General features: G+C 42.4%; 1 protein-coding gene across 6 annotated transcripts in view; it reads left to right on the forward strand.

Annotated features, from left to right (window-relative positions):
* The window catches only part of IHO1 (interactor of HORMAD1 1), a 42,275-nt gene extending 17,017 nt beyond the window's left edge, over nt 1-25,258 (forward strand). For all 6 annotated transcript variants that reach the window (XM_084988304.1, XM_005669538.4, XM_084988307.1 and 3 more), the window contains 4 exons: nt 17,922-17,970; nt 18,178-18,265; nt 22,795-22,898; nt 23,239-25,258. In XM_084988304.1, the coding sequence (XP_084844430.1) occupies nt 17,922-17,970; nt 18,178-18,265; nt 22,795-22,898; nt 23,239-24,366 (1,369 nt within the window). In that variant the 3' untranslated portion in view covers nt 24,367-25,258. The remainder of the gene's footprint in view (nt 1-17,921; nt 17,971-18,177; nt 18,266-22,794; nt 22,899-23,238) is intronic.
* Nucleotides 25,259-26,574: the final 1,316 nt, after the last annotated feature.

Raw genomic sequence — 26,574 nt, forward strand, 5'->3', positions numbered from 1 at the left:
GAGCTGTGGTGTAGTTCGCAGACACGGCTCAGATCCTGAGTTGCTGTGGCTCTGGCGTAGGCCGGTGGCTACAGCTCCAATTAGATCCCTAGCCTGGGAACCTCCATATGCAGCAGGAAGCGGCCCTAGAAAAGGCAAAAAAAAAAAAAAAAAAGATAAACCCTAAATTTTATACACATTCTTATTTGTTACATATATATGTATATATAATATTTACATATATGTATGCAAATATTAGGGTTGCTCTATTAATTTGTAAATAGTTAAGTTGCAATTACTGAGGAAATTGTTCATTTCTTGGTAGTTATTATCAGGATATCAAAAATCATAACACCCAAGCAGAAATATACTTTTTTATTTCGGTAACAATAGAGATGTATCACTTAGCATTACCACTAGTGCTTTCATGTTGAAAGAGCCAGGATTTCTTTAAAAATTATAGATTAGGAATTCTTTAGCATTCTTAAGAGATTAGTTATCTTTTCCATTGTATACCTATTTCTTTTAATGAGGAAAGCAAAATGCTCTATTTGAGGTATTTGATTCTGGTTTTTTTGTTGTTTTGTTTTTGTCTTTTTAGGGCTGCACCCACAGCATGTGGAAGTTCCCAGGCTAGGGGTTGAATAAGAGCTATAGCTGCTGGCCTACGTCACAGCCACAGCAACAGCAACTCAGGATCTGAGCCTTGTCTGCGACCTACACCGCAGCTAACCACAACGCTGGATCCTTAACCCACTGATCAAGGCCAGGGATGGAAACTGCATCCTCATGGATGCTAGTCAGATTCATTTTTGCTGAGCCACAACAGGAACTCCAGAAGTTTTTGATTCTGTTGATAAAAAAACATTTCCCAGATGTCAACAGACTTCCTTCCCATAGGAGAATCCAGGCTCTAGGAATCATAACTATAGTAGAGTATTACAGATGTGCAGGGTCACCTCATCTTCTTATTACTTCAGATAAATTAGACTTAAAATTTTTTTTTCCTCTGGGTTTTTGGGTTAAATTTTGCTTAATTAAGATTTCTGGGAGGAGGGGATTAAGATGGCGGAATAGAAGGACTGGAGCTCAACTTCTCTCCTAAAAACAACAAAATTCACAACTAAAGACTGAGCAATCTCCACCCAAATGGACCGGAAACCTTAAAAAAGATACCCTACTCCAGAAGACAAAAGGGAGGCCACATCAAGAGGTAGGAGGGGCGATTTCGCGATATAAACAACCCCATACCTCCTGGGTGGGAAGCTCCACAGACTGGAAACTAACTGATTCACAGAGACTCACCTACAGGAGTGAGAGTTCTGAGCCACACATCAAACCCTCACGTGTGAGGATCCGGTACAGGGAGAAAGAGTCCTGGAGCATCTGGCATTGAAGGCCAATGAGGCTTGTGTGCAGGACTGCCACGGGACTGGGGGAAATGGAGACCCCATTCTTAAAAGGTGCACACAGACTTTCACGTGCACTGGGTCCCAGGGCAAAGCAAAATCTCCAAGGGAATCTGGGTCAAACCTGACTGCAGTTCTTAGAGGACATCATGGGAAAACGGGGGTGAATGTGGCTTGTTGTGAGGGAAGGACATTTAAGCCAAAGCTCTCGGGAATATTCAGCAGCAGTGCCTTTCTCTGGAGGTGGCCATTTTGGGAAAATCTGGCCCCACCCGTCAGCCAGCTGCTGAGACCCCCAGGGCAAACAACAATCCAGGTGGGATCACAGCCCCAGCCCTCAGTAAACAGGCTACCTAAAGACCCCTCAGGCACACAGCAGCCCCTAATCCCATCCAGAGACTAAGCCCCACCCACCAGACGGATTAGAATCGGCTCCTCCTACCATGGGGCAGGCATCAGCCCCTCCCATCAGGAAGCCTACACCAAGCCCCCCATACCGACTTCAGCCACAAGGGGGGCAGACATCAGAAGTAAGAGAGGCTACAGCTCTATTATCTATAAAAAGGTCACCACACCAAAAACCTATAAAAATGAAAAGACAGAGGACTATAACTCAGATGAGGGAGAAAGGAAAAACCCCAGAAAAACAGCTAAGCAATGAGGAGATTCTCAGCCTCCAGGAAAAAGACTTTAGACTGTTGATGCTGAAGATGATGCAAGACATTGGAAATAAACTGGAGGCAAAGATGGATAACTTACAGGAAACACTAACCAAAGAGATACAAGATATAAAACTTAAACAAGAAGAGATGCAAAATACAATAACTGAAATAAAAACTCACTAGAAGCAGCTAACAGTAGAATACAGGAGGCAGAAGAACAAATAAGCGAGGTGGAGGACAGATTAGAAGAAATTATGGATGCAGAACAGAAAAGAGAAAAAAGATTGAAAACAAATGAAGAACGTCTTAGGGAACTTTGGGACAATGTTAAATGCACCAACATCTGTATTACAGGGGTGCCAGAAGAAGAGAGAGAGAGAAGGGGACAGAAAAAATATTCCAAGAGACAACAGCCGAAAATTTCCCTAACATGGGAAAGGAACCACTCACTCAAATCCAGGAGGCACAACGAGTACCATATAAAATAAACCCAAGGAGGAACACAGAGAGACACATAATAATCAAACTGACCAAAATTAAAGACAAAGAGAAAATCTTGAAAGCAGCTAGGGAAAAGAAACAAGTCACATACAAGGGAACCCCAATAAGGTTATTGGCAGATTTTTCAGCAGAAACTCTGCAGGCCAGAAGGGAGTGGCATGATATACTTAACGTGATGAAAGGAAAAAACCTCCAACCAAGATTACTCTACCCAGCAAGGCTCTCATTCAGATTTGAAGGGGAAATAAAAACCTTCTCAGATAAGCAAAAGCTGAGAGAATTCAGCAACACTAAACCAGCCTTACAACAAATACTAAAGGAACTTCTCTAAGCAGGAAAGAAAAGATCAGCAGCAGGAAACAAAAATTCCGCAAATGACAAGGCTCACCAGTAAAGGTATATATACAGTAAAGATACGAAATGAGGAGTTCCCGTCGTGGCGCAGTGGTTAACGAATCCGACTAGGAACCATGAGGTTGCGGGTTCGGTCCCTGCCCTTGCTCAGTGGGTTAACAATCCGGCGTTGCCGTTAGCTGTGGTGTAGGTTGCAGACCTGGCTCAGGTCTTGCGTTGCTGTGGCTCTGGCGTAGGCCGGTGGCTACAGCTCCGATTAGACCCCTAGCCTGGGAACCTCCATATGCCACGGGAGCGGCCCAAGAAATGGCAAAAAGACAAAAAATAAAAAAAAATAAAAAAATTTTTAAAAATAGGAAAAGCTATATTGATTAAAAAAAAGAAAGAAAGAAAAAGATATGAAATCATCCATGCACAATTATACCATCAAAATCAGAAATCATGAGAAGAGGTGGGTACAAATGCGGGACACTGGAGATAAACTTGCAATTAAGAGAACATCTTAAAACAATCTCATATAAATATAGACTCTTACATCAAAACTTCAGAATAACTGCAAACCAAAAATCTACAATTGATACACAAACAAGGAATCTCTGGAAAAGAAATATATCTCATAGTAAATAAGTGCATAATCCACCATGAAGGGGGTCATTTGACATCATTCTTGGAATGCTGAAGTCTTCTTAGATCTGATTCTGATTTCCTCTCCATCAAAGAACTTATGATAATTATAACTAAATAATGCCACTGTACAATTAAATAATACAGTTCTACAACTGTATTATTAATAACCATTTCTCTCCATGGTACAATGTAAAGTCTATAATGTCTTGTTTATCACATCACCTAGAATGGTATAATGCCTTTATGAAGCATTAAACCAGATGGACTTGATAGATATTTATAGGACATTCCATCCAAAAGCAACAGAATACACTTTCTTAAGTGCACATGGAACATTCTCTAAGATTGATCACATCCTGGGCTACAAATCAAACCTCAGAAACTCTCAGAAAACTGAAATCATATCAAGCATCTTTTCTGACCACAACATTATACCACTAGAAATCAACAACAAGAAAAAAAACTGCAAAAAACACACACGTGGAGACTAAACAACATGCTACTAATCAACCAATGGATCACTGAAGAAATCAAAGAGGAAATTAAAAAATACCTAGCAGCAAATGACAACGAAGATACGACACTCCAAAACCTATGGGATGCAGCAAAAGCCATTCTAAGAGGAAAGTTTATAGCAATACAAGCCCACCTCAGGAAACAAGAAAAAGCCCAAATAAACAAGCTAACTTTACATCTAAAGCAGCTTGAGAGAGAAGAACAGACAAGACCTAAAGTTAGTAGAAGGAAAGAAATCATAAAGATCAGAGCAGAAATCAATGAAATAGAAACAAAGAAAACCATAGAAAAGATCGATGAAATGAAAAGCTGGTTCTTTGAAAAGATCAATAAAATTGATAAACCCCTAGCCAGACTTATCAAGCAAAAAAGAGAGAGGACTCAAATCAATAAAATTAGAAATGAAAAAGGAGAAGTAACAACGGACATCACAGAAATACAAAGGCTCATAAGAGACTACTATATGCAACTATATGCCAATAAAATGGAAAACCTAGAAGAAATGGACAAATTCTTAGAAAATTACAATCTTCCAAGACTAAACCAAGATGAAATAGAAAAGATGAATGGACCCATCGCAAGAACTGAAATTGAAACTGTGATTAAAAAACTTCCAACAAACAAAAGTCCAGGACCAGATGGCTTCATAGGCGAATTCTATCAAACATGTAGAGAAGAGCTAACACCTCTCCTGAAACTATTTCAAAAAATTGCAGAGGAAGGGATACTGTTAGAGCTCATCCATGAATTTGGCAAAGTCGCAACAAAATCAATACACAGAAATCGACAGCGTTTCTATATACCAACAATGAAAAAGCAGAAAAGGACATTAGGGAAGCAATCCCATTTACCATTGCATCCAAGAGAATAAAATACCTAGGAGTAAACCTACCTAAAGAAACAACAGACCTATACTCTGAAAACTACAAGCCATGATGAAAGAAATCAAAGATGACACAAATAGATGGAAAGACATACCATGCTCTCGCATTGGAAGAGTTAATATTATCAAAACGGCTATACTACCCAAGGCAATCTACAGATTCAATGCAATCCCTATCAAATTACCAAGGACATTTTTCACAGAACTTGAACAAAATATTTTAAAGTTTGTTTGGAAGCACAAAAGACCCAGAATAGCCAAAGACATCCTGAAAAAGAAAACTGGAGCTGGAGGAATCAGGTTCCCGGACTTCAGACTATACTTCAAAGCAACAGTCGTCAAAACTGCATGGTAGCGGCACAAAGACAGAAATATAGATCAGTGGAACAGGATAGAAAGCCCAGAATTAAACCCACGCACCTACAGCCAACTCATCTATGATAAAGGAGGCAAGAATATACAATGGAGAAAGGACAGCTTGTTCAATAAGTGGTGCTGGGAAAACTGGACAGCCACATGTAAAAGAATAAAATTAGAACACTCCCTAACACCATACACAAAAATAAACTCCAAATGGATTAAAGACCTAGATATAAGACCAGACACTATCAAACTCCTAGAGGAAATCATAGGCCAAACACTCTCTGACATAAACGACAGCAACATCTTCTCAGATCCACCTATCAGAGTATTGGCAATAAAAAGAAAAACAAACAAATGGGATCTAATCAAACTTCAAAGTTTCTGCACAGCAAAGGAAACCCTAAACAACACAAAAAGACAACCCACAGAATGGAAGAAAATCTTTGCAAGTGAATTGACTGACAAGGGATTAATCTCCAAAATTTATAAACACCTTCTGCAGCTCCATACCAAAAAAACAAACAAGCCTATCAAAAAATGGGCAGAAGATCTAAACAGACAATTCTCCAAAGGAGACATACAGATGGCCAAGAAACACATGAAAAGATGTTCAACGTCACTCGTTATTAGAGATATGAAAATCAAAACCACTCTGAGGTACCACCTTACACCAGCCAGAATGGCCATCATCCAAAAGTCTACAAACAATAAGTGCTGGAGAGGGTGTGGAGAAAAAGGAACACTAGTACACTGTTGGTGCGATTGTAAATTGGTGCAACCACTGTGGAAAGCAGTATGGAGATTCCTCAGAAAACTAAAAATAGAACTACCATTTGATCCATCAATCCCACTCCTGGGCATCTACCCAGAGAAAACCACAACTCACAAAGACACATGTACTCCAATGTTCATTGCAGCACTATTTACAATAGCCAAAACATGGAAACAACCTAAATGTCCATCGACAGAGGACTGGATCAAGAAGAGGTGGTACACATTCACCATGGAATATTACTCAGCCATTAAAAGGAATGAAATACCAGCATTTTTGCAACATGGATGGACCTAGAAACTATCATGCTAACTGAAGTCAGCCATACAATGAGACACCAACATCAAATGCTTTCACCGACATGTGGAATCTGAAAAAAGGTCAGATTGAACTTCTTTGCAGAACAGATGCTGACTCACAGACATTGAAAAACTTATGGTCTCTGGAGGAGACAGTTTGGGGGGGTGGGGAGATGTGCTTGGCTGTGGGATGGAAATCCTGTGAAATCAGATTGTTATGATCATTATACAACTACAGATGTGATAAATTCATTTGAGTAATAAAAAAAAATGGGAAAAAAAAAGATTTCTGGGAGTTCCTGTCATTGCGCAGCTGAAACGAATCCAACTAGGAACCATGCGGTTTCAGATTCAATCCCTGGCCTTGCTTAGTGAGTTAAGGATCTGGTGTTGCTGTGGCTGTGGCGTAGGTCAGCAGCTGTAGCTCTGATTGGGCCCCTAGCCTGGGAACCTCCATGTGCCAAGGGTGTGGCCCTAAAAAGACAAAAAACAAAAAGTTTTCTGTAGCTAAAAATTTGGGAGGGAAACATTAAGTTCTTCTTGATATATATTTCTTGCCCTCCTTCCTTTTCTCTATTTCTTTTTTTTCCTTTTTTTTTTTTTTTTTTTGTAGTGGAATGAGTTTCTGTAAACCATCATTTACAAGATGGCAAAAAATAAATAGTATTTTTAGAGACAGAACAGATGATGACACTGAATAATCTCTTCATTTGGGGAGTTCCCGTCGTGGCGCAGTGGTTAACGAATCCGACTAGGAACCATGAGGTTGCGGGTTCGGTCCCTGCCCTTGCTCAGTGGGTTAACGATCCGGCGTTGCCGTGAGCTGTGGTGTAGGTTGCAGATGCGGCTCGGATCCTGCGTTGCTGTGGCTCTGGTGTAGGCCGGTGGCTACAGCTCCGATTCAACCCCTAGCCTGGGAACCTCCATATGCCGCGGGAGCGGCCCAAGAAATAGCAACAACAACAACAACAAAAAGACAAAAAAAAAAAAAAAAAAAACTCTTCATTTGAAACAATTCAAGCTTGCAATATTGTTTTAAAGGCTAGGCATAAAATAATAACTTTAATAAATTTTGGCAAAAAATGCCCAAATATTTTAGATTCCTTGTTTTTTGTCATCAAGTGCTTGTCAGAAATGTGGTGAGAAAGTGAGAAGTTTTTAAATGAAAGAGAAAAATTAGGAAATTTGGAAACAAGAAAGTGATAAGGCATCGTACAGAGTTCAAACAGAAGAGATACTACAAATGAGTAAGACATGGATTTAGCCAAAAAGCACATGTAAAGATGCCCAGCATCACTAATGACTAGAGAAATGCAAATCAAAACTACCACGAAGTTTTACCTCACACTAGTCAGAATGGCCATCATAAAAAATGTCTACAAACCATAAATGCTGGAGAAGGTGCAAAGAAAAGGAAACCCTCCTACATTGTTGGTAATGTAAATTGGTACAACCACTATGGAGAACAGCATGGAGGTTCCTCAAAAAACTAAAAATAGAACTATCATATGATTCATTAATCCCACTCTTGGGTATATATACAGAGGAAACCATCATAATCAGAAAAGAAACATGCACACCAGTGTTCACTGCAGCACTGTTTTGTTTTTTGGTTTTTTTTTTTTGTCTTTTTGCCATTTCTTGGGCCGCTCCCTCGGCATATGGAGGTTCCCAGGCTAGGGGTCTAATCAAGCTGTAGCCACCAGCCTACGCCAGAGCCACAGCCACGCAGGATCCGAGCTGCGTCTGCGACCTACACCACAGCTCACGGCAACGCCGGATCGTTAACCCACTGAGCAAGGGCAGGGATCGAACCCGCAACGTCGTGGTTCCTAGTCGGATTCGTTAACCACTGCGCCACGACGGGAACTCCTGCAGCACTGTTTATAATAGCCAAGACATGGAAGCAACCTAAATGTCAATCAACAGAGGAATAAAGAAGATGTGGTGTGTGTGTGTATATATATATATATATGTATATATATATATACACACACACAATGGAATATTATTCAGCCATAAACAAGAACTGAATATGCCATTTGCAGTAACATAGATGGACCTGGAGATTTTCAGGCTAAATGAAGTAAGTCAAACAGAGAAAGACATATATACAATAGCATATGGAATTTGAAAAGATGATACAAATGAACTTATTAACAAAACAGAAACAGACTCAGACTCTGAAAACAAACTTATGGTTACCAAAGGGGAAAGGTGGGGGCAGAGAGTTTGGGACTGGCACATGCACACTATTGTATATGGAACTGATGGTCAACAGGGACCTGCTGTATAGCACAGGGAACTCTACTCAATATTCTGTGATAACCTATATAGGAAAAGAATCTAAAAAAGAATGGTTATGTGTATATGTATAACTGAATCACTTTGCTGTACACCTGAAACTTAATACAACATGATAAATCAACTTACTTCAATAAAATTTTTTAAAATATATGTATTTACATTGTGTTTTGAAAGTACATGTTTTCCCAAATATAAAGGAAGGACATATAAAGTTAAGAAGTCTCAAAAGAAGCCTTAACCATTCAGACTGCATTTGTCATGACTCTTAAGGTAGCAAATAAAAGCCCATCTCATAAAAGCTTGGACAGGAGTTCCTGCCGTGATGCATCAGAAATGAATCCTCGACTAGGAAACATGAGGTTTCGGGTTCGATCCCTGGCCTTGCTCAGTGGGTAAATGATCCGGCGTTGTCGTGAGCTGTGGTGTAGGTCACAGGCACAGCTCAGATCCCACATTGCTGTGGCTCTGACGGCGATAGCTCCAATTAGACCCCTAGCCTGGGAACCTCCATATGGCCACGGGTGCGGCCCTAAAAGGACAAAAGACCAAAAAAAAAAAAAAAAAAAAAAAAAGCCTGGACAGGAGTTCCCATCGTGGCTCAGCAGTTAGCGAACCCAACTAGGATCCATGAGGATGTGGGTTCAATCCATGGCCTCCCTCAGTGGGGTAAGGATCTGGCATTGCCACTGAGCTGTGGTGTAGGTTGAAGACTCAGCTCAGATCCTGTGTTGCTGCGGCTTAGGCCAGCGGCTACAGTTCCTATTCGACCCCTAGCGTAGGAACCTCCATATGCTGTGGGTGTGGTCCTAAAAGACACAGCCAAAAATAAAAAGAAAAGCCTGAACAAAAAGGAGGATACATTAGCTCTCTTAACCAGTCTGGGAAGGACAGCAAATGAAATTAAATCAGAATCTGTTTCTTTTCTCTACTTCTCCATCCATCTATACTTCATTTTCTCCTTTAGACCAGCTTCATACTAAAGCAGAGAAAGAGACTCTTCCCTGAGAGACACATTTTGAAAATCCTAGTGAAAGCTTCTGATGGGCCTGTTTATTGGGTCATGATGGGTGAGTGGAGGGGAGGGTGTGACTGGAAGTCCTCACCGGAATCCCTTTTTGGATGCAGAAAGAAGCAGTTCTCCATTAGAGGCAAATGCTGGGCATACCAGAAAATGGATGGCCATTACACAGATTATTATTTTTTAATCAGCCATATCTGAGAAAACAGATTAGTCTCTTCCCATCTCTCCCACTGAATGCAACTAAGTCCTGGATGGTGTGCATGTAGCATCTGAGGGCTCTGAAAAGTAAAACAGTGCTAGCAGATGGATTAGGGAAAGAAATCTGAATTTGAAGAATGAAAGCATGACCATGAGTTTTCTTGGGTTTTGTTTGTTTTTAACAAAAATGGAAAGTTTGCTCTTCAAGAGATACTGTCAAGAACAAGCTACTGACTGGGAACAAATATTTGTAAACCATGTTTTCAACAAAGGACTGTATCCAGAATATATAAATAACTAAACTCAACAAGAAACAAGCAAATGAGTAAAAAGTGTGAAAAAACACTTCATCAGAGAAAACATATAGATGGCAAATAAGTACATGAAATTTGCTCAACACTAGTATCCATTTTGGAAATACAAATTAAAATTACAATGAGATATTACTACTCATCTATTAGTGTGGCTGAAATTAAACCAAAAACTGACAAATGCTGGGCATGGATGTAGACCAAATGGAAATCTTGCAGATGGAAATGCAAAATGATATAGTCACTCTGGAAGAGTCTGACAGTTCTTATAAATTTAAACAAAATTTACGGAGTTCCCGTCGTGGTGCAGTGGTTAACGAATCCAACTAGGAACCATGAGGTTGCGGGTTCAATCCCTGGCCTCGCTCAGTGGGTTAAAATTTACGGAGTTCCCGTCGTGGTGCAGTGGTTAACGAATCCAACTAGGAACCATGAGGTTGCGGGTTCAATCCCTGCCCTTGCTCAGTGGGTTAACGATCCGGCGTTGCCATGAGCTGTGGTGTAGGTTGCAGACGCGGCTCGGATCCCGCGTTGCTGTGGCTCTGGCGTAGGCCGGTGGCTACAGCTCCGATTCAACCCCTAGCCTGGGAACCTCCATATGCTGCAGGAGCAGCCCAAGAAATGGCAAAAAGACCAAAAAAAAAAAAAAATTACTATATGCCTCTGCAGTTCTACACCTAGGCACTTACCCTGGATAAATGAAAACTCGTGTTTACACAAAATCCTATAAAATAACGTTTATAACAGCCTGTTCATATCACCAAAAATTGGGCACAATCTAAATGTCCTTCAATGTATGAACAGTATGCCCCAATACAGTGGAACACTACTCAATAATGTAAACGAATAAACCACTGCTACTCAGTAACATGGATGAATCGCAAAGGCACTATCCTGAGTAAAAGAAACCAGTCCTGGAGTTCCCGTCGTGGCTCAGTGGTTAACTAGGAACCATGAGGTTGAGGGTTCGATCCCTGGCCTTGCTCAGTGGGTTAAGGACCCAGCATTGCCATGAGCTGTGGTGTAGGTTGCAGATGCGGCTCGGATCCCATGTTGCTGTGGCTCTGGTGTAGGCCAGCAGCTACAGCTCCGATTGGACCCCTAGCCTAGGAACCTTCATATGCCGAGGTTGTGGCCATAAAAAGGCAAAAAAAAAAACAAAAAAACCAAACCAAAACAAAAAAAGAAACCAGTCCAAAGGTTACATACTACTGGATTCCATTGATATGATATTTCTTTCTTTCTCTCTCTCTCTCTCTCTCTCTCCCCACTCCCCTTCCTTCCTTCCTTTTAGGGCCACACCTGTGGCATATGGAAGTTCCCAGGCTAGGAGTTGAATCGGAGCTGCAGCTGCCAGCCTATACCATAGCCACAGCAAGGTAGGCTCCAAACTGCATCTGCGACCTATACCACAGCTCACGGCAATGCTGGATTCTTTACCCACTGAATGAGGCTAGGGATCAAACCTGAATCCTCACAGATACTAATCAGGTACATAACCCACTGAGCCACCACGGGAACTCCCTATGTGACATTCTGAGAAAGGCAAACTATAGGGATGGGTATTAGATCAGTGACTACCAGGAGTTAGGAGTGTGGGCTGGATTTTATCACAGAGCATGAATGATTTTTTGGATACTGTCCTATGTCCTCATTGTAGTGGTGGTTACATGAATCCTAAATTTGTGTTAAAACGCAGAAATGTGTGTACACACAGAGAAGTTAATTTCATGTGTTAATTAAAATTTTTAAAGTGTCAAAAATTAGTAAAATATATTGGGTGGTTCACCTAATTAGGATTTTGTTCAACTGCATTGAGATATATATATATGTAGATACACATATATATCTACATTCATTATCATAACAGAAGCTCAAATAAGATATTATTTTTCTTTAACGCAAAAAGCATCCTGTGTTCCAGGGCTAGAATGATGACTTCCTGGCCCTCAAGGATCTTGCTCCTTCTAGCAGTGTGGTCTGCCACCCCTGAAGTATGACACTCCCTCCCACACTCACAGTGCTTTGAGGCTGCTGGAGTTCAGCTGTTACATCAGAGCTCCAGACAAGTTGGTGGATGAAGGAAGGAAAAAGAGTTATCTTTTCTTCCCTTTAGGATTCTAACTGGAAGTTGTATGCAACATTTTTGCTTTTATCTCACACGGACTAAAATTTTCTCACATGGCCAGATCTAACTGCAAGGGAGAAGGGGAATGTCATTTATCTGGGTGGCAGTGCATGTTGGGTAGGGATCAGGAATCCAATTCCAAGGAAGAAAATGAGGCCAGTTTAAGTTTCTGCCACAGTCATACAACTGCCAGCAAATGCCATGGACAGCTTCCCAAACTAAGTCTCAAAATTGGTCCAGTACAGATTCTGCTGCCCCTTACCCCCTACATAAGTGCACCTAGATACTTCCCTGCACTGTAGTCAGTGTAGTCCTAAACATTTTTTACCAGTCTCCTGGTGCTCCATCTTTCTACTACTATAGCCACAGTCTTCTTCTCCTGAGTCCCAGTCTGGCAAGGCCAAGTGTAAGGGGAGAGCCCAGGGCTCAGAAAAAGCTCGGAAAGCAAGCCACTGGCACTCTCAGTCTCCACAAGAGAAAAGAGACTGCTTCTCCTCAAGATCCCTAACCTGAGGAACTCAAACAGACAAGAGGGTCAGATGTAGAACAGCCTAAAATAATCTAGACTTTTTTACTCTTAAGTATAAATTTGTAAATGCTGTAGTAGCGGTTTCATCCAAATGCTTTGGGAGCCCCGAGGATAGGCTTCCAGCTCTGACTGGGGGTGCCAGGAAAGACTCTATCCAAGGGAGCATATCCAAACTGAGTAGGAGTTTTGGGCAGAGATCTTGGGTCTGTCAGATTCTCAAGTCTGCCTCTGAATCAGCTTACACTCTGTGAACAACCATTAACACTTTTATATAATGCTGCTCTATTTTTGTGTATTTTCAAAAGTAAAAATGGGATTGTTTCCTATGGACTACTTTGCAATCTGTTGTTTAATTTAATAATATTTAATGATTATATTTTTGTTTCATCTACAAAATCATTTCTAATGGTTGCATTGCACTCCATCATATGGATCATTTGGGGGATATGTTTTAAACGTTTAACACAGCATGAGAAAGGCCAAGAATACACAATGAAATATTGATAATCTTTTCAACAAACGATGTTGGGAAAACTGGATCCTTATGCAGAAAAATAGAAAAGGACTCTTATACCACACACAAAAGGCAACTCAAAATGGATTAAAGACCTCGGAGTTACCGTTGTGGCTCAGTGGTTAATAAACCCAACTAGTATCCAAGAGGATACAGGTTCAATCCCTGCCCTCACTCAGTGGGTTAAGGATCTGGCATTGCTGTAGGTTGTGGTATAGGTTGCAGACGTGGCTCAGATCCTGCTCTGCTGTGGCTCTGGCGTAGGCTGGCGGCTACAGCTCCAACTGGACCCCTAGCCTGGGAACCTCCATATGCCGTGGGTGCGGCCTTAAAAGACAAAAAGACCAAAAAAAAAAAAATGGATTAAAGACTTAAACATGAGACTTGAAACTACAGAACACCTAAAAGAAAACACGGACAAATATTCTTGACATTGGCTTTGGCAATGATGTACAATATCAAAAGCACAGGCAATAAGAGCAAAAATAGACAAGTGGGACTACATCAAACTACAGCTGTCCCTCAGTACCCAAAGGGGATTGGTTCCAGGAGCCTCTGCATATACCAAAATCCACTGATGCTCAAGTCCCATAGTCAGCCCTCTATATCTTCAGATTCTGAGTCCACAAACTCAACCAACCATAAATGGAAATTTTTGTTTTATGGTTGGTTGAATCCATAGATGCGGAACCCTTGAACACAAAGGGCTGACTATATTTTTTGGAAAAAAATCTGCATATAAGAAGACCCATTCGGGGTTCCCAGTGTGTCTCAGTGGTTATTGAACCCGACTAGCATCCAAGAGGATGTGGTTCGATCGCTGGCCTCGCTCAGTGGGTTAAGGATATGGTGTTGCTGGGAGCTGTGATGTAGGTTGCAGACAAGGCTTAGATCGTGCATTGCTGTGGCTCTGGAATAGGCTGGTGGCTACAGCTCCAATTGGACCCCCAGCCTGGGAACCTCCATGTGCGGCTGGTGCAGCCCTAAAAAGAGACAAAAAGACAAAAAAAAAACACACACAAAAAAGGAGACCCATGCAATGTATTTATTTTTTGCTTTTTAGGGCTGGTGGGAGTAAATTGGTACAGCCACTTCAGAAACCAGTAAGGAGTTTCCACAAAAAATTAAAAACAGAACTACCAGAGTTCCCATCGTGGCACAGCTGAAACCAATCTTACTAGGAACCATGAGGTTGTGGGTTCGATCCCTGGCCTCACTCAGTGGGTTAAGGATCCCGTGTTGCCGTGAACTGTGGTGTAGATCACAGACGGGGCTTGGATCCCGAGTTGCTGTGGCCATGGCGTAGGCCAGCAGCTACAGCTCTGACTGGATCCCTAGCCTGGGAACCTCCGTATGCTGTGGGTGCGGCCCTAAAAAGACAAAAAACAAAAAAACAGAACTACCATGTAATTCAGCAATTCCACTTCTAAGTATATACCCAAAGGAACTGACATCAGGATCCTGAAGAAATATCTGCACTCCCATGTTCACTGCAGCATTATTTACAATAGCCCAGACATGGAGGAAACCTAAATGTCCATCAACAGAGGAATTCATAAAGAAGTTGCGGTATATGAATACAATTAATATTCTTCAGCCTTAAAAAAGGAAATCCTGCCACTGGTACAACATGAAGGACATTATGCTAAATGAAATTAACATAGAAGGACAAATACTAACTATATGCTACCACTTACCTGAGGAGTGTAAAATAGTCAGACTCATAGAAGCAGAGAATAAAATGGTTGTTGGTGGTGGGGGAGCTGTGGGAAACAGGAGGTATTAGTCACAGGGTACAATGTTTCAGTTTATACAAGATGAATGTATCCTAGAAACCTACTGTAGAGCATAGGGCTTATAGTTAACAATACTCTATTGTACGCTTTAAAACTGGCCAAGAGGGTGAATCTTTGTTAAGTGTTCATAATAATAATAAAAATAATGATGAGGGTAGAAGGAAACTTTTGGAGGTGATGAATATATTTATGGCAGAGATTGTGAAGATGGTTTCACCGTTGTATACTTATCTCCAAACTTGTAATAACTTGAGTACTGACCACTCAGAACAAATGCTGACTACAAGCAACTGGCACAGCTATGTCCTTGTAAAATGTTGTTGTCAGCTCTGCATGTACTATATAATTTATATAAACACATTGTTCTTACTGGATATGTCAATAGGCAGGGGATCAGATTTGATAAACCTTGATAAAATTTTTATAAAGGGGACCACTCCATTAATTTGAGTGGATTTTGAAACCATATTTTAAAACACCAACTGGGGAGTTCCCATTGTGGCTCAGTGGAAACAAACCTGACTAGTATCCATGAGAATGCAGGTTTTGATCCCTGGCCTCCATTAGTGGGTTAAGGATCCAGCATTGCCGAAAGCTGTGACAGAGGTTGCAGGTGCAGCTCGTATATGGTATTGCTGTGGCTGTGGTGTAGCCCTCAGCTGCAGCTCCAATTCAACCCCTAGCCTGGAAACTTATAAATGCCACAGGCACAGCCCTAAAAAGAAAACAAAGCAAAATAAAATTTATGTATTCTTTTTAGTCAAGTTATCACAGTTTTTTAAAATCCATTAGGATTATAGAGAAAAACACCAAGTCTATCTTTTCCCACTTCCAGTTCCCTTTTCCTTTTTGCAACCAACTTGCAACCCTTTTAGCTATGTTAGTACTTACCTCTCTCTGTCTTACGGTATATGGTAGATGGCTTGTATTGTCACTTCTTGATTTGTTTTAAGTTTCAGAGAATGACTTTCTGTTCTTATCCTTAATTCATTAAATTTTTTCCATTTAATATTTTTACTGCTTTCAGGTAATGTCCTAGTCTTATTCATAAAAACCATACAGTTTGTAAATTTCCAAATGATTCTATTAAATTCTTCTTTTAAAGTCAGTCTTTTGGAGCATCCATAAGACTTTGTTATGAAGAGTTGTCCTATTGAGGTGAAAAATTGATATTTGGGAGTTCCCGTCATGGTGCAGCGGAAACAAATCCAACTAGGAACCATGAGATTTCGGGTTTGATCCCTGGCCTCAGTGGTTAAGGATCCTTGCCGTGAGCTGTGGTGTAGGTTGCAGACGCGGCTGGGATCTGGCGTTGCTGTGGCTCTGGCTTAGGCCAGTGGCTACAGCTCTAACTGGACCCCTAGCCTGGGAACCTCCAATGCCGTGAGTGCGGCCCTAAAAAGAAAAAAGACAAAAAAATGGGATATTTGTATTTCTATTGTATTGATTAAAGAAACAAAAATCTGTAAACAACAAAAAAAAAATGTTTTAGCGGCACCCATAGCATATGGAAGTTCCCAGGCCAGAGACTGAATCCAAGCTGCAGCTGCAGCCTACCACAGCTGCAACCACACCAGATTCTCAAGCCACTGTGCCAGGCAGAGGATTGAACCTGTGCCTCAGCAGGAACCCAAGCTTCCAGAGACAAGCTGAACCCTTAACCCACTGCAACACAGATCTTTTTAATAAAGATGCTTGTCTGATTTTTTTTTTTTTTTAAGGCCACACCCGAGGCATTTGGAAGTTCCCAGGCTAGGAGTCGAATTGGCACTACAGCTGTGGGCCTATACCACAGCCACAGCAATGTGATATCCAAGCTTCATCTGTAACTTACACTGCAGTTCTCGGTCGGCAACGCCAGATCCTTAACCCACTGAGCAAGGCTAGGGATCAAACCGGCAAACTCATTTTTTTTTTTTTTTTTTGTCTTTTTGTCTTTTGTTGTTGCTATTTCTTGGGCCGCTCCCGCGGCACATGGAGGTTCCCAGGATAGGGGTTGAATCGGAGCTGTAGCCACCGGCCTACACCAGAGCCACAGCAACGCGGGATCCGAGCCGCGTCTGCAACCTACACCACAGCTCACGGCAACGCCGGATCGTTAACCCACTGAGCAAGGGCAGGGACCGAACCCGCAACCTCATGGTTCCTAGTCGGATTCGTTAACCACTGCGCCACGACGGGAACTCCCGGCAAACTCATTGATACTAGTTAGGTTAATTTCTGCTGAGCCACAACAGGAACTCCTGACTTTTTTCAAAAGTGGATATTTATTTGAGAAATACTTGTAATAATTTATTTTCATTAGAAATTAATGTTCCTAGAATTGTCTCCATACTGTCTCATTTTTACAGTCAAAATGATAGTCATTAGACTATAAGATGTTTCCAGGAATTCTGGACTATCAGAAAGAAGTCATTATCCTCTGAAGCCATGTTGCCATAAAAATTAAAGCTTATCTACTCTACTGTGGTAGCCACTTGAGTTGCTAAAATTTAACCTCATTTAAGATCCATATAGTGTAAATTTTTAAAAACGTGGTTCACTTTGGAAATGATCATGAAAAATCAATGTTATCCTTTTTATTTTTTTAAGTCTGGGCACTAAGATTTCTCACGGTTGAGTCCTTAACTCTGATCAAGCACGTTTTTGATGCTACTCTAGGTAGAGTCCTGCCATGTTCGTGGAATCAGTGCTGTTATATGTCGTTTCAAAATTTCACAAGGATTTACTTTCTGTTTTTATCCTATTTTAGTGAGACTCTATACAACTTAATTTCCCATATCAGAGAAAGCATTCACAGGGTAAGTATAGTCATATTTTAAGAAGTTAGAACATCTTACATTTCAAGAAGATTAATAATTATATTGTACTGACTTGTTCATGTAGAATAGCAATATTTTATCCTTTTTTTAATCATTAAATGACAATTTGCCAAGTTAGTAAAATAAAGCAATAGTCTATGAATTACTTCTTTTTATTTTTTATTTCTTCATTTTTGGATTCCTTAGTTACAGACATCTGTGGAAAACTCTGAGGAACATCTCAGTTCAAGAAGCCAAACTATTTTGGATTCTTTGGAGACTGTGGCCAAGACATGTGAGTGTCTCATGTTTGAGGTTATCAGCAGGGGGCAATGGCAAGCAGTGAATGTGAACTCTCTGACCCTAGCTGGGTTTCTGCCAGTGATGGGTACGTAAGATTAGCCCTGAAGAGATGAGGAGCACGATAAAGTGAATAGTAGGTCCCCACTGCCAGTCGGCCCTACTACTATATGGGAATGCCCTGGTCCCTCTAAGACTTTTCCTGTTTTTTCTTTTTTGGCTGCCCACAACATATGGAGTTCCCAAGCCAGAGATTAGATCCGAACCAAGACCTGCAGTTGCAGCCTACACTCCAGCTGCAGTAATGTGGGATCCTTTAATCCACTGTGCAAGGCAGAGGATGGAACCTGCATCCCCGTGCTGCAGAGACACCACTGATCCCATTGTGCCACAGTGTGAATTCCCTTTTATGCCTTTTTAGAAGCACTAATCCTCCAGCCAGTATTCCTGCTGCCTCAGGGCAGAAAGTTCTGCCAGATTTCTCTTCTCACTGCCTGAAGTGAATCAACAGCATCCCTGAGTCCCCAATGAATTTCTGGCTATGTTGTCTATAAAGGCTCCCTTAGGACTTAGAAATAAAGACACTGCTCCTTTAGGAGTTAGAAATATACTCTAGTCACCTACTGTTCTTCTTGCTGCCGACATTTTAATGAAAGCTGTTTTGTAGTGAATCACAACATCTTTCTCAAATTCATAGTTTATGGCTTGTAAAGTCCTCTACTCTACCAATTAATGACTTACACTTAGGTAAAACCATGGCCCAGGCCCTTATTTTACAGAAGGGAACCATTACACAGGTCTCATTAGGTGAACACGTCTCAAGAACCAACAGCTTCTCAGCTAGACAGTAAGATGATTACTGCATCTGCACTTGTTTGGATTTGTCTGTGTGTTTATTTTTTATTTTAAACAAACTGAAGTCAACTTATTCAAATGCCATTGAGATGGACTGCTCATGATTTACAAAAATTAATGCCTTTGTATAACTTAGAAATTAATCCCCATCTGTCTGCAAAGAAGCACTGTACTATCTTTTGGCTTCCAACCTAAGTATCCCACACACAGGGCAACCGTGCATCTGTTTGAAAACCAGTTCTGGAAGCCTAGGGCTATTAACCCTCACAAGAAGTAGCAAGACAAAGAGCAGAAGGAAAAGGGTTGCTTCATTTGTTTAACGTGATAAAATAACTCATTTATAAGTGCGCAAGGAAAGCACTCTTTTTGGTTACTTTTAAAACTGGTGAAGTTCAAAAAGGGGGATTGAAGCAAAGGTGTGGCATTTAAGGCCCAGAATAGGGAATGGAAGTGCCCAAGGCCCCAACATAGGATCAAGGCAGAGAGAAGACTAGAACTGAGTCTGGCATAAGGAGGCATAAGGATCCTGATCCTTCACCTTGGACAAGTCTTTCATTTTAAGAACATAAAGCTCAAGAGAGCCTTGTTGATAGGAAAATAGTAACAAACACTGTGGCATTATATTAACTGGAAAGTCAGGTCTTTCTTTTCTTTTTAGGGCTGTACTTGCGGCATATGGAAGTTTCCAGGCTAGGGGTCAAATTGGAGCTGCAGCTGCCAGCTACACCACAGCCACAGCAACACCAGATCTGAGCCCATCTGTGGCCTAGAGCACTGAACCTGCCAGTCAGTGCATTCTGCAGGCTTTCAATATGCACTCACTATACTTGTAAGGGAAGGGTGAAGATACAGTGTAAAAGTGCTGTCTTGGGTTATTACATAATTCATGCCTTCACAGAATGAGTTCATGAAACCTTTCCCTAGTCACATTCTGCATGTACAGCAAGAAGATCACTCCAAGCCATCTAATCTAACTCCTTCAGCTGAGGACCAGAGTAATAGAATGAATTACCAAGGCCATCTACATCCCACTTTATCTTGGGTTTGGGTAGGCTAATTAGTAGAGAGCTGCACTTTCACCTAATAGGTATAAGTTCTATTAAAAATATGACCATTAGGAGAATAAAAAGGAGGGGACACTATCAAAATCAGAAAATGTTTCTTTTGGTAAAAATAAATATCTCCATACATCAAAATTAATTCCATATGAGTCTATACATTGTGTGATGATTAAATCACAACTATAAAAAGACTTGAGCAATATCTTTATAATTTTAGAGTGAAAAATGCCTTTCTGAGCAAGGCACAAATAATTACGATGGTCCATCTATATGAACCATGTTGGAATGGAAATATTTATTCATTGTTAAATAAAAACAGGAAGGTGCTGCTTATGTGCACATGTTTTGCTCCAGGACACATCTTGTGGAGGAGTGATATCAGTGAGTGAAAAGTGGGAAGAGTATCCTGATTTTAAAAAGGGGGAGAGGGAGTTCTCGTTGTGGCACAGTGGTTAATGAATCCAACTAGGAACCATGAGGTTGAGGGTTCGATCCCTGGCCCTGCTCAGTGGGTTAAGGACCCGGCGTTGCCATGAGCTGTGGTGTAGGTTGCAAATGTGGCTCATATCCTGCGTTGCTGTGGCTCTGGTGCAGGCCAGCAGCTACAGCTCCAATTAGACCCCTAGCCTGGTAACCTCCATACGCCGTGAGAGCAGCCCTAGAAATGGCAAAAAGACAAAAAAAGGGGGGGGGGGATTGAGTAAACTCCTCCTTTTTAAAAAATTATGGCCACATCCACAACATATGGTAATTCCCAGACCAAGGATTGAATCAGAGCCACAGCTCCAACCTATTACACAGCTGCAACAACACCAGATCATTTCAACCCACTGCACGGGGCCATGGATTAAACCCCCACCTCTGCAGTCAGATTCTCAACCCACTAGGCCACAGTGGGAACTCCTGAGCAAACTCCTCTTGTACACAGAGGCTCCCAGACCTTTTCTCAGGCAGCTTTCATTAGCACAGCAGGGAGAACAAAACTATAGCATTAAAGGAAAATCACTGTCCACTGGTGGAAAAATATTAGAATATGACCTCACCTCAATGGAGTGCTTGTCAAATCACTAAAAGAGAAATAAATAAAACAAAATCATCTTCAAGGACAGAGACAAGACAGCAGAGTAGAAAGGTCCTTGAGCCCCTCTCATAATCATGCCAAAATCACAATTGCTGAAAAACCATCAAAAAGAAAAGGCTGGAATCTACCAAAAAAAAAAAAGATACTCTAATATTCAAAGACATAAAGAAGAAACCTTGAGACAGTAGGAGGGGTGTACTCGCGATATAATCAAATCCTTTACCACCAGGGTGGGCAGCCCACAAACTAGAGAATTAATTATACTGTAGAAGTTCTTCCATAGGAGTGAGAGCTCTGAGTCCCATGCCAGGCTCCCCAGCCTAGGGGTATGGCATTGGGAAGAGAAGGCCCCATTTGGCTTTGAAAGCCAGTGAAGCCTGATTTCAGGAGCATCAAAGGACTCAGGGAAACAGACTTCATTTTTGGAGGTCACACATAAGGTCTCACCTGCACTGGGTCCCAGGGCAAAAGCAGTGACTCCATAGAAGCCTGGGCCACAATTACCTGGTCTTGGTGAGTCTTCAAGGGAGGTGGAGGGCAGCTGTGGCTCTCTCTGAGGTCATAAAAGCTGGCAGTGAACATAGTGGGCCATCTATGTGAATTATGGCTGGATACAGGCACAGAGGCCTGGCCCCATGCAACAGCCTGGAAGCTCCAGTACTGGTGAAGACAGGCTGGGACCTGGGACCCTTTGCTTTAGTGCTTTCACCTGGACAAACATTTCCTTGAGCAACAAAATTAGAAAATATATGGGACTAAAAACAACAGTTTACATGCACAGTTGGGGCAAATTATGGACAACAAAATATAAAAAGACCAAAAAAACCAAACCAAAAAAACCCAACTGCCACTTCTGAAGCAAAAGCAGGGTACTCTGTGTGCATGTACCCTGCATACACCACCACCAAAGGGGTGAGCAAGTGACCTAAGTCACCCCTCTGGCCTGATCTTTGGACCCACCCCTACCCTCACCTCATATAAGGAACCAGCTTGCCCACCTCAGTGAGTCAGCAAGGGAACTTTTTACCCATTTTTGCTCCCTGCTGCTGCAGCAGGGGCCCTAATAAAGCCTTCCCTGAATTTCTTGTCTGGCCTCTTAGCAATTTCTATTGATTAAAGAAGGCCAAGAACCTTGGTCAGTCGCACCACTGAAAGTTTCAGTGACCATTTCAGTAGAGGCACAATAATATCTACATTCTAGAAAGATCCCTATGATGACAGGGCCAAGAAGGCAGGCCAAAGGAGATTGGTGCTGCCATCTGGGCAACAGGTTTCAGAATCCCCAGCAGATGCTGAGTTTGAGTCTGCTTTGGCCAGGATGCTTTCAGGGAGGGAAGAAGAAACAGTGGAGAAATCACCCTGCTCTGGCTTCCTCTACTCACCAGAGCTAATGTGGCTGCTAGCAGGGCAGGCAGGCTCAGTTGGCCCATGTTAGGTTACATCTCCTCCTTCCCCACCACTGTGGCCCAGGCAAGGTGGGGCAAACCACAGTCTTCATGTGGTGAATTGTCATTGTTCTGTATTTAGTGCAAGAGACTGCGCAAGCCCAGAGTGATCTGGTGTTGGAAACAATGCAGGACAAAGGCAACATGAAGCAGGCCATCCTTGAATTACAAAAGAGATTTGAAGCTGTAAGTGTAAACCCTGACCCCTTTCCTCAAGTGTGTTTCTGGCTTTGTTACTAAGACCTAGAAAGATACCTTTAAAATTGCAAATTTTTAGCCAAGAACAGAGGTGACCACAGGCCCCTGCTAATAGGCCAGGGCAGAGGCCAGCTTCCTCCGCCTTGGTTCTCCAACACGATGTGGACCCTAGGGGCCCTGTTCCAGAGTGTAGCCATGTTTCCCCAGTATAGTATCCAGCAGAGGACAATGTTTGGTTCTGCTGACCCATCCTTTGTTTTGGTCACACATTTTATTGTGCATTTTGAATTGTACTGTCTCTAAATCTTTTTCTCACACCTTTCTTTAGAGACAAGCAGAGTTTATAGAAATGAAGTCCAACCTGAAGCAACTTGAAGTTTTAGTTGCCCAGCAAAGTAAGGACTTGCAGCAGCTGTCCGAACAGCTAGGCCAGCTGAATATGCCTAGTGTCCTAGCTGAGCTAAAGCAACTGATCTCTGTCCCTCAGATACCAAGACACTTGAAAGAGAGCACTTCTCAGACCTCACCACCTTTGGCCCAAAGCATCAATTTCACCAGGCAGGGAAAAAATGCCTTTAAGGAACCAGTTATGTGGCAAACTCAAGCCCTCCCTACTGCACGCAATCTTAGTGTGGGCTCCCTGAGGCCTGGGGAGTTTGATGTCTGGGGTGTGGGAGCAAAGAGTGATGCTCTCCAAGAAGAAGCTACACGGGTGGCAGTTGGAACTGGCAAAAGAAACAAGCAAATCAAGGACAAGGCAGTGCAGACCAACTGCCAGAATAGGGCTATTACTAAAACAGCCTCCGGCATCCTGGGCCATAACGTTCCCAGTGAAAGGGACCTGGTTTTCCAAGGAGCCTCACAGCTTATATCCCTGGACTTAAACAACTTTGCAGCCAGCATTAAGAACACCTGCCAAAAATGTCAAGCCAAAGGCATGTTTTTGTGTGACTCTTGCGAACAAAGGTTGGTGAATGGACAGAAAGGCAGAACTGTAGAAAGAGGGAGGAAAGGCAAGAAGCAGCAGAGGAAAGCCCCCAGAGGCAGGCTTCTAGCCAGGAAACAAGAACAAACCACAAGCAAAACCTGTGTTTCCCATTCTAAATATCCTCAGCCTCCAGTTTCTGGCCCACAAAGGCCCCCTCAGGGGCAGCAGGAAGCCCTTGCTCAGTCCTTGCATCTTCAGGGCCCCAGGAGCCCCACAAAGCCAGTCTGCTCTGCTCTGGGAGGCACAGTTATGGCCACTAAGACAGTAAAGTCAATGCAAGGGAACTTCTTGCAGCTGAGTGGACATGCTTCCCAAGACAACAGCCTGCTTTCTTGCAGTTCTCAGGGGGACCACCAGATGAGCTGGTTCAGTGACCTCAATCTCGGAAGAGAGCCCCCTCTCTGCAAGGAGCTAGGGAAGAATACGCTCTATGACCTGGGTTTTGACAGCAGTGATGATGGCTTCTGACCAGCCCACAGTGACTTCAGCTAATGGCTTATTGGCCTCAGCTGGAAAGACAAATCACAGAACTCCTGGGCTAGCAGACAGCAGAAAGTCCCAGAAGTCTGCTTAGGACCCTCAGGAGCAGAGGCTGTGCTTGATGGGGGTGGGTGGGCAATGCAGGGCTGGAGAGCAGATTAGGCATTCTGGGCACCAGGTGCTGCCTATGATAAGGCATAAGGGATAAGTTCATCCTTATTTATGGGGATGAAAAGTGTGAAGATGGTGACGATGATAACTGGGGCAGCAGCCTGGGTGTGGGACAGGAGGAGGGTACAGTGTCAGGTACAAGGAGGGCTGCTTACCATATGGAATATCCAATAGCAGAAGGGCTCTCACAAAACTGTTACTCTGGCAGCATGACTCTCAAAAACAGCGTTTTTCATCTTCAAAACATTTCCTTCACATGACCAATACTTTTCTGAGTCTCAGGTTGGTTTTTTTTTTTTTAATTATTATTTGTATCCAGTTTTGTTGCCACAGCATTTGCATTTTTTGGTCAGTGGTCACTTATTACAGGGCACACTGAGGCAGACTTATGAACAGAGAAATAGAGTGTTAAAGTTGTCAAAGAGAGGTGACATGTGCCAAACAAATGCCGGGAGCTGCACTCTTCACAGCCACACAGTTCCACTTTTCTTCCAGTTTCCCCACCCTCATCCCACTCTGTCTTGTTTTCAATCACTCTTTTAAAGCCAATGAAAGCAGCTGTGGGTCCTGGGGAGCAGTGAGCCTATATGAAACTTTGGCTTTCCATTCATATCTTATTGAAATTTTTGAATTTTTGCAATATATATGTATTTTGTTTGTAATACAAGATAATCAAATCAAAAATAAAGATAAAACTTTTAGGAGTTCCCATTGTGGCGCAGCGGAAATGAATCTGACTAGGAACCATGAGGTTGCAGGTTTGATCCCTGCCCTTGCTCAGTGGGTTAAGGATCTGGCGTTGCCGTGAGCTGTGGTGTAGATTGCAGATGCGTCTCAGATCCTGGGTTGCTGTGGCTCTGGAGTAGACTGGCAGCTACAGCTCTGATTAGACCCCTGGCCTGGGAACCTCCATATGCCGCGGGAGCGGCCCAAGAAATAGCAAAAAGACAAAAAATAAATAAATAAATAAGATGCATGGGGTTTTTTTTATTACAAGATGATACATCACAAGATGAATAAACCACACCTGCGGCATATGGAAGTTTCCAGGCTAGGGATCCAATCGGAGTTACAGCTGCCAGCCTACACCACAGCCACAGCAACTCAGGGTCCAAGCTGCACCTGCAACCTACACCACAGTGCACAGCAATGCCAGATCCTCAACCCACTGAGCGAGGCCAGGGAGCAAACCTGCAACCTCATGGTTCCTAGTAGAATTCATTTCTGCTGTGCCACGACAGGAATTCCTGCAGTCACGTTCTTAACCCACTGCACCACAGTGGGACCTCTCAATTTTTCTTTTTCTTATGAAAGTAAAAACCCTCATGGACAGCTTCAAGTGGCAGCAATTGCTTCCCAATGGCAGCAGTCCTCTCTAAGGCCAAGGAAGTGCAGACTTGGGCTCTTGCCTCAAGCTGCCCTGGCCTCTTCTCTCCCTCCGAGTCTCACTGGATATACACCCTATCCTCTACCAGCATCCATTGCCTTCCCTACTGGTGTGCTCTGCTTGTGCAAGGAAGGCACAGGAGGAAGGAACCCAGCCCTTCCCAAAGTGACTACCGGTGGCTGTGGAGTGCTTAGCATAAGGCTTGTAGACCAGAGGGGTCTGTGTCCAGAAATGTTTTATTACTCTGAGAAGTTTAAACATTTTAATTCAAAGTTGAGACCCCCTTGAAAGAACACCACCAGTATTTATGACTGTGGCCTTCTTATTGAAGGGTCTGTCCAGTTTTGAAATGCCACAGCAGGACCCTCTGTTCTTTGATTCTGCTGTGTTATGAAATCCTGTATTTCTACAGAACCATTTCACTTGTTCAAAGTCAAAGGTCAGAGTGACTCAGTGTTATAGGAGCTGGGTGTTTTTGTAGAATGAGCAGTAAATTTATCTCCTAACAAGGCTGGGCTAATTAAAATTGCACTGCCTGTCTCTGGCAATCATCAGAAAAGGATATTCTGTTTCTTATTTTATTCCTAAGGCTTAAAAAAAAAAAAAAAAAAAAAAAAAACCTGCTGTGTTCCTGCCAA

Source organism: Sus scrofa, chromosome 13 (genome assembly GCF_054392235.1).
Source record: "Sus scrofa isolate SSC_HxYL_T2T_F1_AM1 chromosome 13, Sscrofa_HxYL_maternal_Yorkshire_Landrace_v2.0, whole genome shotgun sequence".
Taxonomy (NCBI): Eukaryota; Metazoa; Chordata; class Mammalia; order Artiodactyla; family Suidae; genus Sus; species Sus scrofa.